We start from the raw sequence: 12,049 nt of genomic DNA, 5'->3' as shown, positions 1-12,049 counted from the left end.
ATCACCCTGCTAGTGCAGGGATACAAGCACGTTATTTTGATCAGAACTGTAAGAATAACGATACATAAAATAAATATATGAGAGAGAAGCATGATATTAGCAAGTATGCTGAGAATATGAAGTTTAATTGGGAGATAAACTATTCTGGATTATGGAAAAAAATATGTCTGGATGACTGTAAACAAGATGGCTTTGTGTGTTACATTTTAGTTGTAGTTTTTTTGCCAATGAGTATAAGATGAAACTTTAAAATTGAGGAACTTCTAGGCCACACTGTTGTGGTTATAGCATTGATTCTTCTTTCAACATGAGATCCACTGAATAATTTCTCTTTTTCTCACCCCTTATTGAGAACAAAAATGACAAAAACTTGTCTCCATAAGGAAAATACTTATCAGAGCCTAACTCATAAATCTTCTCTTTTCTTGTCTCCTCCTCAGCCCTCCCGTACCATAAAAAGCAGCTTACTGAGGCATGTCATTTGAACAGAATTGCATACAGATGTATGGACTTACATGTGGGACTTTATGAGAGAAAGGTGGAAGGAAATATTTCTGGGAAGGAGTATCCTATCAGGGATATTCTGATGAGTGACCAGGAATGAGTAGGGCCCCAAAGGTGCAAGAAGTATGGGACAAAGATCTAATATGCTCAAGATGCTCCCTTTTCCCATATATTTTTCTGGCCTGCAAGATACTTCAGATCTATCACAAGAGTTTCTACTAATTCTGAGGCCACTCCTCTTATTGTCCAGAGTGGGCTGTGTGTTGGCCAAGGATTGCTGGTGGTACCTCTTTGATATCAGCTAGGAAGGAAAGAGCTGGGGAAGTATTCCCCAACTCTTATGGAAAGCTGGACATTTGGAAATTGAATTTGTGGATGAGATAAGAAAGAGAAAAGAAGAGCTGGAGCTGTGAGCTCTGATAAAGTAAAAGGCAGAATTTTGTGCATGGAGGGGAGACACAGTCTTACGCTGCCCCATGCAACTCTTAACAGCTAGGTTTTGCAACAGTGAGTGCCTCTTGTTTCATCACTTTCAGAAAAAATAGATAAGTAATAGCAAAAGAAATAGAGAAATTTATATATGGCAGGGAACACATGCGCAATCCTGTATCTAATCACTCTCCAACAGCTAGAGGGGTTATTGTATTATTGATAAAGTGATACAGCACTAACAAAATAATGCCCTGATGGTAGAAAGTGAGTAAGTATTAGTAATTTATTCAACTTTCTCAGCTCCAAATTCACAGTTAAGTTCCTGATGACTTAAATATGTGCTTTTGAAAAGTAATGTTGCCCCATGAAGTTTGCTTTTTCGCTTTGGGGAAAGGTTCAACTTTATATCTAGCTGTAAAGTGTTGTTTTATATCTTCAAGGTTTTCATTGCCTTGCTTGCAATAAAGCACCAGAGAAGTGAAGAAAAATATGAAAGAAGGTAACCATTTAATACAAGTCTTGGAAACTTTTTGGTTTTAATGGCTTTGCCATTTATTATTTATATTGCATGGTGGGTGCACACTTTGCCAAGTAATACATAACCAGGCAGCTTCTCAGACTATGGCTTCAAAATCGTAAGAGATGAAAGAACATCAATATCTCTGTGTTTCAATTTAGCAGTAATGTTCAGGTTTGAGATTATTTTAGTTCTTCCTTTATATTCCAAACTGAAAATAGTTTGTTATTAGATCTCTTAAAACATCAGTGTGATAGTAGGTTCTTCTGAGGATAAGGTCAAATAAAAGAAGGCTTTATGGCATGGCTGTAATGCATTGGTTTGGAAATGATGGCAGGAAAAGGAGTGCTTTGTAGAGGCTCTTTTGATACCAGCTTGTCACAATTCTCAGCAGCCTAGGTGAGACCATTTTCCCCTTTTTACATTAACCTGTAACTCAACAGTCTTCTGGGGAGGAAGGAGTGTATTTGCACAACTTTATTTTTGCTTTTGCAATAGCGGGTTTATGCTGTTTGGCAAACGAGAGCAAAGTGTCACTTCCAGGCAATGTGTAATCCAGATGTCCTGATGCCATCTGAAGCTCAGCCTGTCTCAAGGAGTGTTTTATTTTCCTTCTGAATTTTTATTACCTTCCATTTCTTTCTTGTTGGCAGTTCCACTGCCCTTCTTGCTCTGACCCGTGGAACTGTCTTCCCCTCCTCAGCATCCTGCCTCCACATCTGAGCATCTGCTGACTTTCATCTTGTTCTCTCTAAGGAACTTCAATTCTTTCACTGATCTTCGATCACACTAAGTTCAAGATCTTTCCTCCAAGCTGCTGCTGAGCTTCAAAATCTCATTTGTGCTGATAGCTAAACTGTTTGCATTTGCTCCTTCTCAAACTCCCCTCCCTCTTGCCACGCCTGCCCCTTGCTCAGCTTTTCTCTTTGCTTCTTGCTATACATCTCTATGCTCAAAGCCATCGCCTGGTTCTCATCAACTGATTTTCCCTTTTCTCCTCCCTCAGCTCCTCAACAGCTATTCCCTTCAAAGAAGCCGTTTCAACTTGTTTATATTGCCCATCGTCTCCACATATTATCCTTTGCTGTTGTACCACCCCCTGCATTTTTTTTTGCTGCATCTGTCTTGTCATACTGTTTTTGCAAATAGTTTGGAGCAGAGCAGTGCACTATATGCTTACAATGCCTTGTGGATTATCAGTAATTGGACTATTCACCCGGGGTTGTTGGATGCCTTCTTGATGGGATGCCCAAGGTATTTTCAGTTTGCATGGAGGACAGTGAAGTGCTGGAAGTGTTTGACCCCTAGAAGCAAATGACTCTGCTCTTGGCTGATAAAATCAGAAGAAAAATATTGGGCCTGACCTCCCTCACCATTATCCAGAAGCATTTTACATTTCTCTGTGCTTAAATATCATCATTTACTTTAATGATCTAAGCAAAATAAGCAGTTTATATATTGAAAAGCAGCTTTTTTGAAAGTGGATTTGTTCCTTTTTGCTGTGTGTTGCTAAAGCTTTGGACTTTTACTCTGTTGATTTCCTTACGTTTTGTTTTTACTACTTGGGCAATTTAAAAAATGGCATTGGTTTTTAATTGTGAATAACTCTGAAACTTTTAATCTGAAAATTCTAGTTTTGAGTAGTTGACTGTAAATTTGAGGGCTTTCACACACTTTGCAGACGACTTCTAGCTGCAAGTGAACCTAGAAGACCCGCAGTGAAGACTTTCGACTCTTTCTGTGCTGTTATTGCAGTCCCTTGCCAAAACCTGGACTAGAAGTGACCCTGAAACTGTGCAGAGGTGGTGACTATAAAGGAATTTTCTTGCTGGTATGGATTTTATATGGCAGATGTACTGTGATGGGCACTAGTGCCAAACTCTCAGAGAGAGGATGGGTTACAATGCACTTGATCTGCCAAAAGAGCTGTGCAGATGGCAGTGTAGGGCTGGCTGGCACAGGGTGCCTGTCCAAATCTTACCACTGTGTAAATAGAGAGCAGGATTTTAGTCAGCAATACGAGGTGATGTTAGATGCTGGAGCTGACAGGCTGAAGTCAAGAGATACTAAGAAGGTGAAACTGCAGAAGAAATTCAGTTGTGTGTTGGAGAGGGCAGTCACAACACCACCATCGCCCGAGTACAACTACTCCTGAGGTGATTGAGGACCAGTTCTCGTACTCGGTGCAGAAATTCATCTGGTTTCTCAGCTAAGTGTAGCCACCTTTACAACAGAATAAATAATATTGACCTAAAAAAGATGTCAGAAGGGTTCATTACAGCAAAGCCCTTCATCCTATTATGTGTTATTAGTATAAATGCCCACACATGTAAACATATGTACTCTTAATAGGATTCTCTGTATTTAACAGAGCAGTTAGTTACTGACAAGAGATCACAACTTCTTATGCAATCAAGAAAAGTCCATTTCATGTTGATGATAATTTTTTTCTCAAGGCTATAAACTTTTTTGCAAAAGTAATGTTGTAGGCAACAATCTCTGGTGGTTCTTATCTGTTAAGCTCTAGAACAGTCTTAATGCTATTAAAAGTTGTGTCGCAAATTATATTGCTTAATCAAGTGACTGGACTGGAAGGGATAATCTTGCAGTAGAATATGGATTTTCTTGCTGATAGTGTAAGATTGTCATGTGTCTGGGTGCATTTTAGGTAATCCACATGTTTCAAAACCACACAGCATGCAGCAGAAAAAGATTGATAGTGAGGAATCAGAGGCAGGAAAGATACTAGGATGAAAGAGGAAGACTATGGATCTAATTTTACCCTAGTACATATAACCCCCATTGCTAGTGGATCACAGGGATTTTTACAGGAAATTCTTGAAGGTATGGTGGTTAGAACCACTTTTATTATTATGTTAGTATTTCAGTAGCAATTATCAGCTCTCTTGTGCTGAAAACTGCACATGGTTTCTCGTGCCCTAAGAGCAATCGCATTGTGGCTTATGTTGCATTTCTCTATTTATAAAGGTTGGAGTGAATGAATAGATTTTTCTCTGGAAGCTGGACTCACCCTAGAATAGCACTGATGAGTCAGATAAAGGGTGCATGATACTACAAGGAGACAGCAGACATGAGGTTGCCTTTGGGCTATTTCAAAGCCATGTCCATAGTGGTTCTCACAGAGACAAGGAATCAATGCATGAGTTCAGGAGAGCATTAAATCCGAAGCCAGATAGGCTGTACGCAGCTCTGTGTCTTTGTAGAGGGCTATAGCAAATCTGTAATTTTTAAAGTTATCACTGTGTATCTTTCTATGAAGCTTGGAATCCAAGCCTCCAGGATGCAATGTTGGCTTTAGTCTGGGAATGAGGTATTTCTAATTTTTTTTCCCTCATTTGAACACTGTAGCTACAGCAACCACCTTCCAGGATCAACTCAGGTTTCCATTCTATTCTATTTAAATAGTTGCTTGGTTAATTAATACTTAAAGTGACATAGGACACTGGAGCCATTCTTACAAATATAGAATAATAGATAGTCTGTCTCCTGAACAGTTTCCTCATGAATAGATGCAAGGGACAGTAGGTGTGTGAAAAAGCATGTGCATCTTCTGGCAGTGCATTAAATGATGTGACGAACGGAAGTAAACTTTCCCTTTCTGACTATTAAGAAAGGTGCCTAGAAAGGGAAAGTCTAATCTTTTCTCCTGCTATATATCAGTGATGAGAGGAAAGGAAGGAAAACTCCTTCCAGCCACCCATTCCTCAAGTGCCACCCATTCTTCAAGTGCCACCCAACCTCAGCCACTAACAGGCACCTTGGAGGGCAAGTCCCTAAACTCTCCCTGTAGTCAGGAAGAGAAGTAGCCCTCTGGGAAGTCCGATCTGACGCTCTGAACACCTTGTGAAGGAGCTTCTCTCTATCCATCCACCCCATGAGGGTGACCAGCCTCCTCATTAGGTACTTAGAGGTAGACGGTGCAAATATCCCGGGGACTCTGACTGCAAACCAGAGCCCCAGGAGCAGACAGGGCTGCTGCTTCTCTGCCAGCGCTGCTGAAGAAGCACATAGTGAGCTGTGTTTCCAACGGGAGAATAACAAGATCCAGCACAATTTTGTCTGCTTTCTCCATGAGAAACAAAAGTTGGGAGAGGTAGGCTTTAATTCCAGTTAAACTAGTATAAACAAAATTGTTGGGATTTTGAGCAGGGCCTGGCTAAACAGCAGGAAGGACAAGGATTTGTATCTCATGTACGCAGCATTTTACCCCTTCTCTGGATTTCAGGATGCAGAGAGGAACTGGGTTTTCAGACAGGGGAAACTGCTCTGAGACTTTGAAAATCCAAGCGAAACCCTCTCTTTTTCATCACGATTGCAACCTTGAAAAGGCACCGAACAAAAACATGTGCTCTCTTCTTGCAGATCTGCCACTCAGAGAAATAAGAAATGGCGACAACAGCACACTTCTCGGAGGAGGAGATGGCAGAGCTACGAGAGGCTTTCGGCAAAGTCGGTGAGTACAGCACACAGGAAACACACCGCACAAGTGTGAAGGGGTAGCCAGCTCTTTTCTCATCTACTGAACTGTCGCGAGGAAACGGAGCTTACACCAGCACTGATCCGCTGTGTCACCGAAACCACAGAAAGTTCTTTTCCTGCCACTGCTACCCTCCTAGATGAAACCACATCAGCATGCTGCAGAGCAATGGCCTCTTACTGGAGAGAGATGGCAGGGCAACGAGCAGCGGGGTTTATGAAATAACCTCAAAAGCTGTACAGAAAACCATGTTGGAAACACTCTCAAGTGTTTTCCTAAGAATATTGTTTGTTCATGACAAATTATTTGGAACACAAAAAGTTTTTATTTTAGTGTAAATTGAGTACTCCCTCTGGGGACAAAGAGTCTGGAAAGGACAAATGTGCAAATAGCTGAAAAATTCGTAATCCCTTTACTATGACCTTTCAAGCCCCAAATATTTTTGAAGTGCATGTTTCCTTTCCAAGCCTTTAAAGCTCTCATCTGATTTGTCTCCTTTAAGCCATGCAGATCCATCACTGCCTACCCAAATTCTAAGAAAAGACCCTCATGCTTCTCACAGCTCACTTAACTTTTATTAGCAGATCTGTCACCCTCACTGAATTATGTGTTAATCAGTTGTCCCTGCTGCTTCAGGTGATGGTTGGTTGATTTCTGAGCACACAGTAGTCCAGGTTGGCAATCTCAAACATCTGGTCACTGTGTGTGCCCCATGCCCTCGATGCACTGACAAGGCTGGAAGGAAATTCTTGTTCCTGTCCCAGACATTTTCCTCTCCAAGTCCAGATCCTTCCGTTATATGACTTCAGAAATGGATAGGATGCTCTTTGCAATCTGTATTAATCCATGCTACTGATGCTGAGAGCCAGGTGCCTTTTTGCAGCATGCAACAAGTGACTCACATTGAAACTCGCCGCACAGGAAATTGACACATGCTTATTTGAAATCACCTCAACTGGGGGAGAAAGAGAGTGCAGAACAAGAAATGCACGTATTTATATAAATATAAATATATAACTATATATAACTGTATATATAACTAGGTACATAATTATAGCATTTTAGCAGAAACTCTCCACGCAATAGAATCATAGAATCATAGAATGGTTAGGGTTGGAAGGGACCTCAAAGAAGGGACCTCATAGTTCCAACCCCCCTGCCATGGGCAGGGAAATCCTCCACTACACCAGGTTGCCCAAAGCCTCATCCAACCTGGCCTTGAACACCTTCAGGGATGGGGCATCCACAACTTCTCTGGGCAACCTGTTCCAGTACCTCACCACCCTCAATGTAAAAAATTTCTTTCTTATATCTAACCTAAATCTGCCCTCTTTCAGTTTAAATCCATTGCCCCTTGTCCTATCACTACACACTCTTGTAAAAAGTCCCTCTCCAGCTTTCCTGTAGGCCCATGTTAGGTACTGGAAAGCTGCTATAAGATCACCCCGGAGCCTTCTCTTCTCCAGGCTGAACAGCCCCAACTCTCTCAGCCTGTCTTCATAGCAGAGGTGCTCCAGCCCTCTGATCATCTTCGTGGCCCTCCTCTGGACTCGTTCCAGTAGCTCCATGTCCTTCTTGTGCTGGGGACTCCAGAGTTGAACACAGTATTCCAGGTGGGGTCTCATGAGAGCTGAGCAGAGGGGCAGAATCACCTTCCTCAATAGATTCAATTTTCTTTTCAATCTGTCGAGATTTTCACAAACTGGTAGAAAAGAAAGGACTATTTAACCTTTATTGATGATCTTCTCGTAAAATCCTACCCCAGATCTTGCAACAGGCTCCACAAGACTATCTGTGTTAACATCATCACAGAGAAACACCCAAGTTTTTATTTTAAAGATGACCATATAGAATCATAGAATGGTTAGGGTTGGTAGGGACCTCAAAGATCATCTAGTGATCATCTCAAAGATCATCTAGTGATATGCATTTGCAAGCCTCTAAACTCGTGACTTCTGATGATACTAGATGCAGAAACCAGGCCAAAATTACAAGTTGTATCTATGAATATATGCACGTGTAAGGTGTAACACTGTTTTGTGTCAACTCCATTTTCTTTAGCTATTCTGTAGACAGGATGCGTCCTTTATAAATAACATGTTCGTCTATAAGTAAACCTTGGAAAGTCAATTATATTTGCCTAAACCTAGCTTTGTTAAGGTATTACTGTATGTCTAAAACATATATATTCATCACTGTGAGTTTTTGTCTATTAAATGGTGATTATAATTTTTTCTTGGGTGTGAATGATACTACAGTCGTTGAAAATACTGGATTTCAGGATAACAAATCTTCATATACAATGTACCCTTCTCCAGGTAAAAGAAAAACAACAGCCTTTGTTTGCATAAAATTTTATTGGGCTGATGTAGAATCTAAATGTTTGCTTTAATCTTTGCAGATATCAGTGGAAATGGCTTCATCCATGCCAATGATTTAACAGATGTGTTGAAGGCAGCCAATCTCCCTCTTCCAGGATATAAAGCCAGAGAACTCATTCAGAATTTGACAACCACAGGGAATGGCAGAATCAGTTTCAATGAATTTATTTCAGTAAGTAAGATGTTATATATTTCAGTAAGTAAGATGCCAGACAGGATGCTCAAGGTGATTCCTAGGGCACAGCAGAGGCACAAGCACAGGATTTCATGGGCACCTAAATGATCCAAGGAGTCCCCTTGGAAAAGATGAGAGCAGGAGATAACCGAACTAGAAATTCTGCAATTAACTGGGACAAGTTACACGAATGCAACTGTGTATTGAACAGATTAAATATTTTTCAGTTTGGTTGATACAGCGGGATGAAGTTTTTCAGTTGTAAGTTGCAAAAATATTATCTTATGGCTAGATGATTGCGAAAAATTTCAGCAGAATGAAACGGAAAACTCCATGGGGCATTTTTTCTATTAAAAAGCTGCTTCTTTTTCTGGTCTGAACTGGGAAAAAAGCAAATGCTAAAATAGTGAAATTTCCCTTGGGATGAAGAAATCGATTTTTACTTGTCCTTTCTTCAAAAAAAAACTGTTAAAGGCCATCCTCCTGCACATCTTAGCTCCATGGTTTCGTACCATATATGTTTCTGTTACTTACGTGCTCTTTGTTCATTGCTTTGAAAACAGATTCTGCCATGGCAGATACACAGACTTTACACAGAAACTCACTGTATAATACTCAAGCCGTGCTTCCCTACGTACGAAGCAGAAAGAATGTGTCTCCTGGCCCAAGGCCTCACTGTTTTAGCTTGGTTTAGTTTTCTGAAATTTTACAGTTGTCTCTTGTGCTTGAAAGATTTTCCAAAACCTGAAGAGTGATGATGTTGCTAAGTCGTTCCGAAAACAAATCAACAAAAAAGAGGGGATTTGTGCTATTGGTGGAACGTCAGAGCAGTCCAGTGCCGGCACACAGCACTCTTACTCAGGTAGGTACAGCTGCCCTATACTGATAGCACCTAGGAGCAAGTGTGCCCTTGGAGATCATCTGCACCTTATCTCAGTGAAAACCCAAGTGCTCTGGCCTTGGTGAGCTTCAGTGGCTGTTTAGACGAGGCTGGTGGAAAGCAAAGAGTTGTGAAAGTGACCCTGGAGTGGGTCTTTTGTCAAAAATAGTGTGAGCCAGTTTACTGAGGTGGGCAGAGCTGTGGCTACGGAAGGAAGCTTCAGTCAGCTTAGCTTCCCTTAAGATAAAGGCATTGCATCTCTGCTGGGAAGAGCCTCCCAGCATGGCTGCAACAGCACAAAGACTGGCTCGTTGCTGTCCCTGCTCGTTGCTGTCCCTGTGCAAGGCAAGGCACAGGCTTTCTGCTGGGGCTAACCCATTTCCTTCTACAGTTTACCAGTTCTCTGGTAGTCCCTCTGTAAATTAATGTGTAACCAAATGGTTCCTGACCTTTTCCTAAAGGGGGCATGACCCCATCAGGGCTCTTCTCCCAGCCTGTTTCTTCAAGCTGAAGTTTTGGAGCACCCATGGTTGGTTCTGCTGCCTCCTTGTCACAGCCTGCTCTGAAGCAGCTCCACAGGGAGGAGGTCCCACCTTTGGCTGTCTTCTCCAGAGGCAGGAGTAGAGAACTGATGGTCTACAGGGAAGGGAGAGTGGAGGATGCTTTCAATGTCTCCACCCACCTGAGCACAGAGGACACCTCTGAGCTACTGAGGGTGGTGTGAGCTGCTACTGGTGCAGGATAGCTACATTACAGCCCTCTTGGACTGCAGGAAACATTTGCCCATTACTCTCTGAATGGTCCTTTTCAGAGTTCAATACACCCTGGCCAAGCTCTTGTAGATATTCCACATGTGGAGGGTGTAATGTACAATATAGAATTCACTTCTTTGAACTTATTTGAAGTTACGTGGGATATCAATTGAACAGAGCGATACAGCAATGCATTCAAGTGATGGTGCAAGTACAAATTATGCTTAGCAGAGCAGAGCAACAGCAACATACCATTGAATCACATGAACTTCATTCCCAGGCTCTATAATATGCCCACCCTCATGACACTGGGCAAGATCAGTCAGTGGGAAGGAGTATGGAAGGAGTATTAATGAGCTCAAGCCCATTACTGTCTTCAGCCTGTCTCCTCAGAGCCTTCTTCCCTTGTAGGGATTCGTTGATCAGTCACATTGATGGGACAGTCTTCTTCCTCAGGAGTTCTGCCTTTGTAAGCAGATAATGGTAGAAGTATTACACAGCAAACTGATGGATTTGGTCTTGTGTCTACAGAGGAAGAAAAGTATGCCTTTGTCAACTGGATTAATAAAGCGCTGGAGAAGGACCCTGACTGTAAACACGTGGTCCCGATGAATCCAGAAACAGATGACCTCTTCCAGGCAGTCGGAGATGGCATAGTGCTTTGGTAAATAATACCTGTCTTTCTCACAAATGAAACCATGAGTCTGCAGAAATTCACACCTCTGCTTGAATGGAAGCTGCTGACTTTACATTAAGCTCATGAATCTTTGCAGATTCAGGGCCTTAATAATACAATTTTTTTTCTCCTTTCTCTTCAAAAATATAAAGCTCCTTTCATGTTAGATAAGAGGGTTTTTTTTTGCCTCTGGGCTGTTTCAATAAGATGAAGTCAGTGAAATTTGAGAAGTTACTTGACTTTATTTTCGTCCAAGGACTTTTGGGGCCTCACACGAAGCAGCGCAAGACAGGGGGTGCTTTCACAGGAATTTCTGCACAATAAACTTCTCACACAATTTCACCTTCTGACATTCTTGGCCTCTGTCGTGGTTTTAGGCTGATCCAGCAACTAAAACTCACACAGTCTCTCCTTCTCCAATAAAGTAGAGAGGAGAGGAAAAAAAAAAAACCAAAAGGACTGAGGGTTGAGGCAAGAACAGAGGGAGCACCCACCAACCATGGTCCTGGGCAAAACAGGCAGCGCTTTTCTCAAAGCAAAACAGTTTATTAATGATTACTTAGAAGGACAAAGGGAAATAAAAACCGATTACTTGAGAGGACAGAAAGAAACAAAACCAGATCTTAAAACCGACACCTTCCCCCCCCCCGCACCTTCCTTTTCCTCCCGGCTCTACCTCCTCCCCCCAGCAGCACAGGGGGCAGGGACTGGGGGAGTGCAGGTCAGTTCATTCCGTGCTGTTACTGCTGCTTCTTTCTTAAAGGAGAAGGAGTCCTTACACCCTTTTCCCCTGCTCCAATGGATCCCCTACCCACGAGGAAAAATCCACAAATTTCTCCAACGTGAGTCCAGCCCACTGGAAACAATCCTTCCCCACAGATTGCTCCGGTGTGGGCTATACCACAGTCTCGGGTACTTAGGGAGCTGTAGCCACTCGCTCCGGCGTGGGTCGTCACGAAGACTCCAGATGCCTTTCTGCCTTGCCGTGCCCCCAACACGACCATCCTCGGGCTCAGGCATCTTCTCCCCACGGGCTGCGAGTGGGTCGCTGCTCCACCGAGGCCGTCCTGGTTGCAGGGGGGCAGCCTGCTATCTCACCATCAGCCGCAGGGGAAACTCGGCTCCGGCACACCTCCTCCCGCTCCATCCTCACTGACCTGCTGTCGATGCGGCTGTTTCTCTCAGATCTCAGTCCTCTCCAGGTGAACGCAGCCCAGTGGGCACCCTGGGAGTG

General features: G+C 42.6%; 1 protein-coding gene across 2 annotated transcripts in view; it reads left to right on the top strand.

Moving 5' to 3' along the window:
* LCP1 (lymphocyte cytosolic protein 1) overlaps positions 1 to 12,049 on the top strand; it is a 34,522-nt gene that overhangs the window by 4,849 nt on the left and 17,624 nt on the right. For both annotated transcript variants that reach the window (XM_086612023.1, XM_086612029.1), the window contains exons 2-5: positions 5,837 to 5,927; positions 8,353 to 8,504; positions 9,240 to 9,369; positions 10,671 to 10,803. In XM_086612023.1, coding sequence (XP_086468149.1) covers positions 5,861 to 5,927; positions 8,353 to 8,504; positions 9,240 to 9,369; positions 10,671 to 10,803 — 482 coding nt within the window. In that variant the 5' untranslated portion in view covers positions 5,837 to 5,860. The remainder of the gene's footprint in view (positions 1 to 5,836; positions 5,928 to 8,352; positions 8,505 to 9,239; positions 9,370 to 10,670; positions 10,804 to 12,049) is intronic.

This window comes from Tauraco erythrolophus, chromosome 1 (genome assembly GCF_009769465.1).
Source record: "Tauraco erythrolophus isolate bTauEry1 chromosome 1, bTauEry1.pri, whole genome shotgun sequence".
Lineage (NCBI taxonomy): Eukaryota > Metazoa > Chordata > Aves > Musophagiformes > Musophagidae > Tauraco > Tauraco erythrolophus.
The sequence above is the reverse complement of the archived record's forward strand: the minus strand, read 5'-3'. Positions and strand labels throughout refer to the sequence as shown.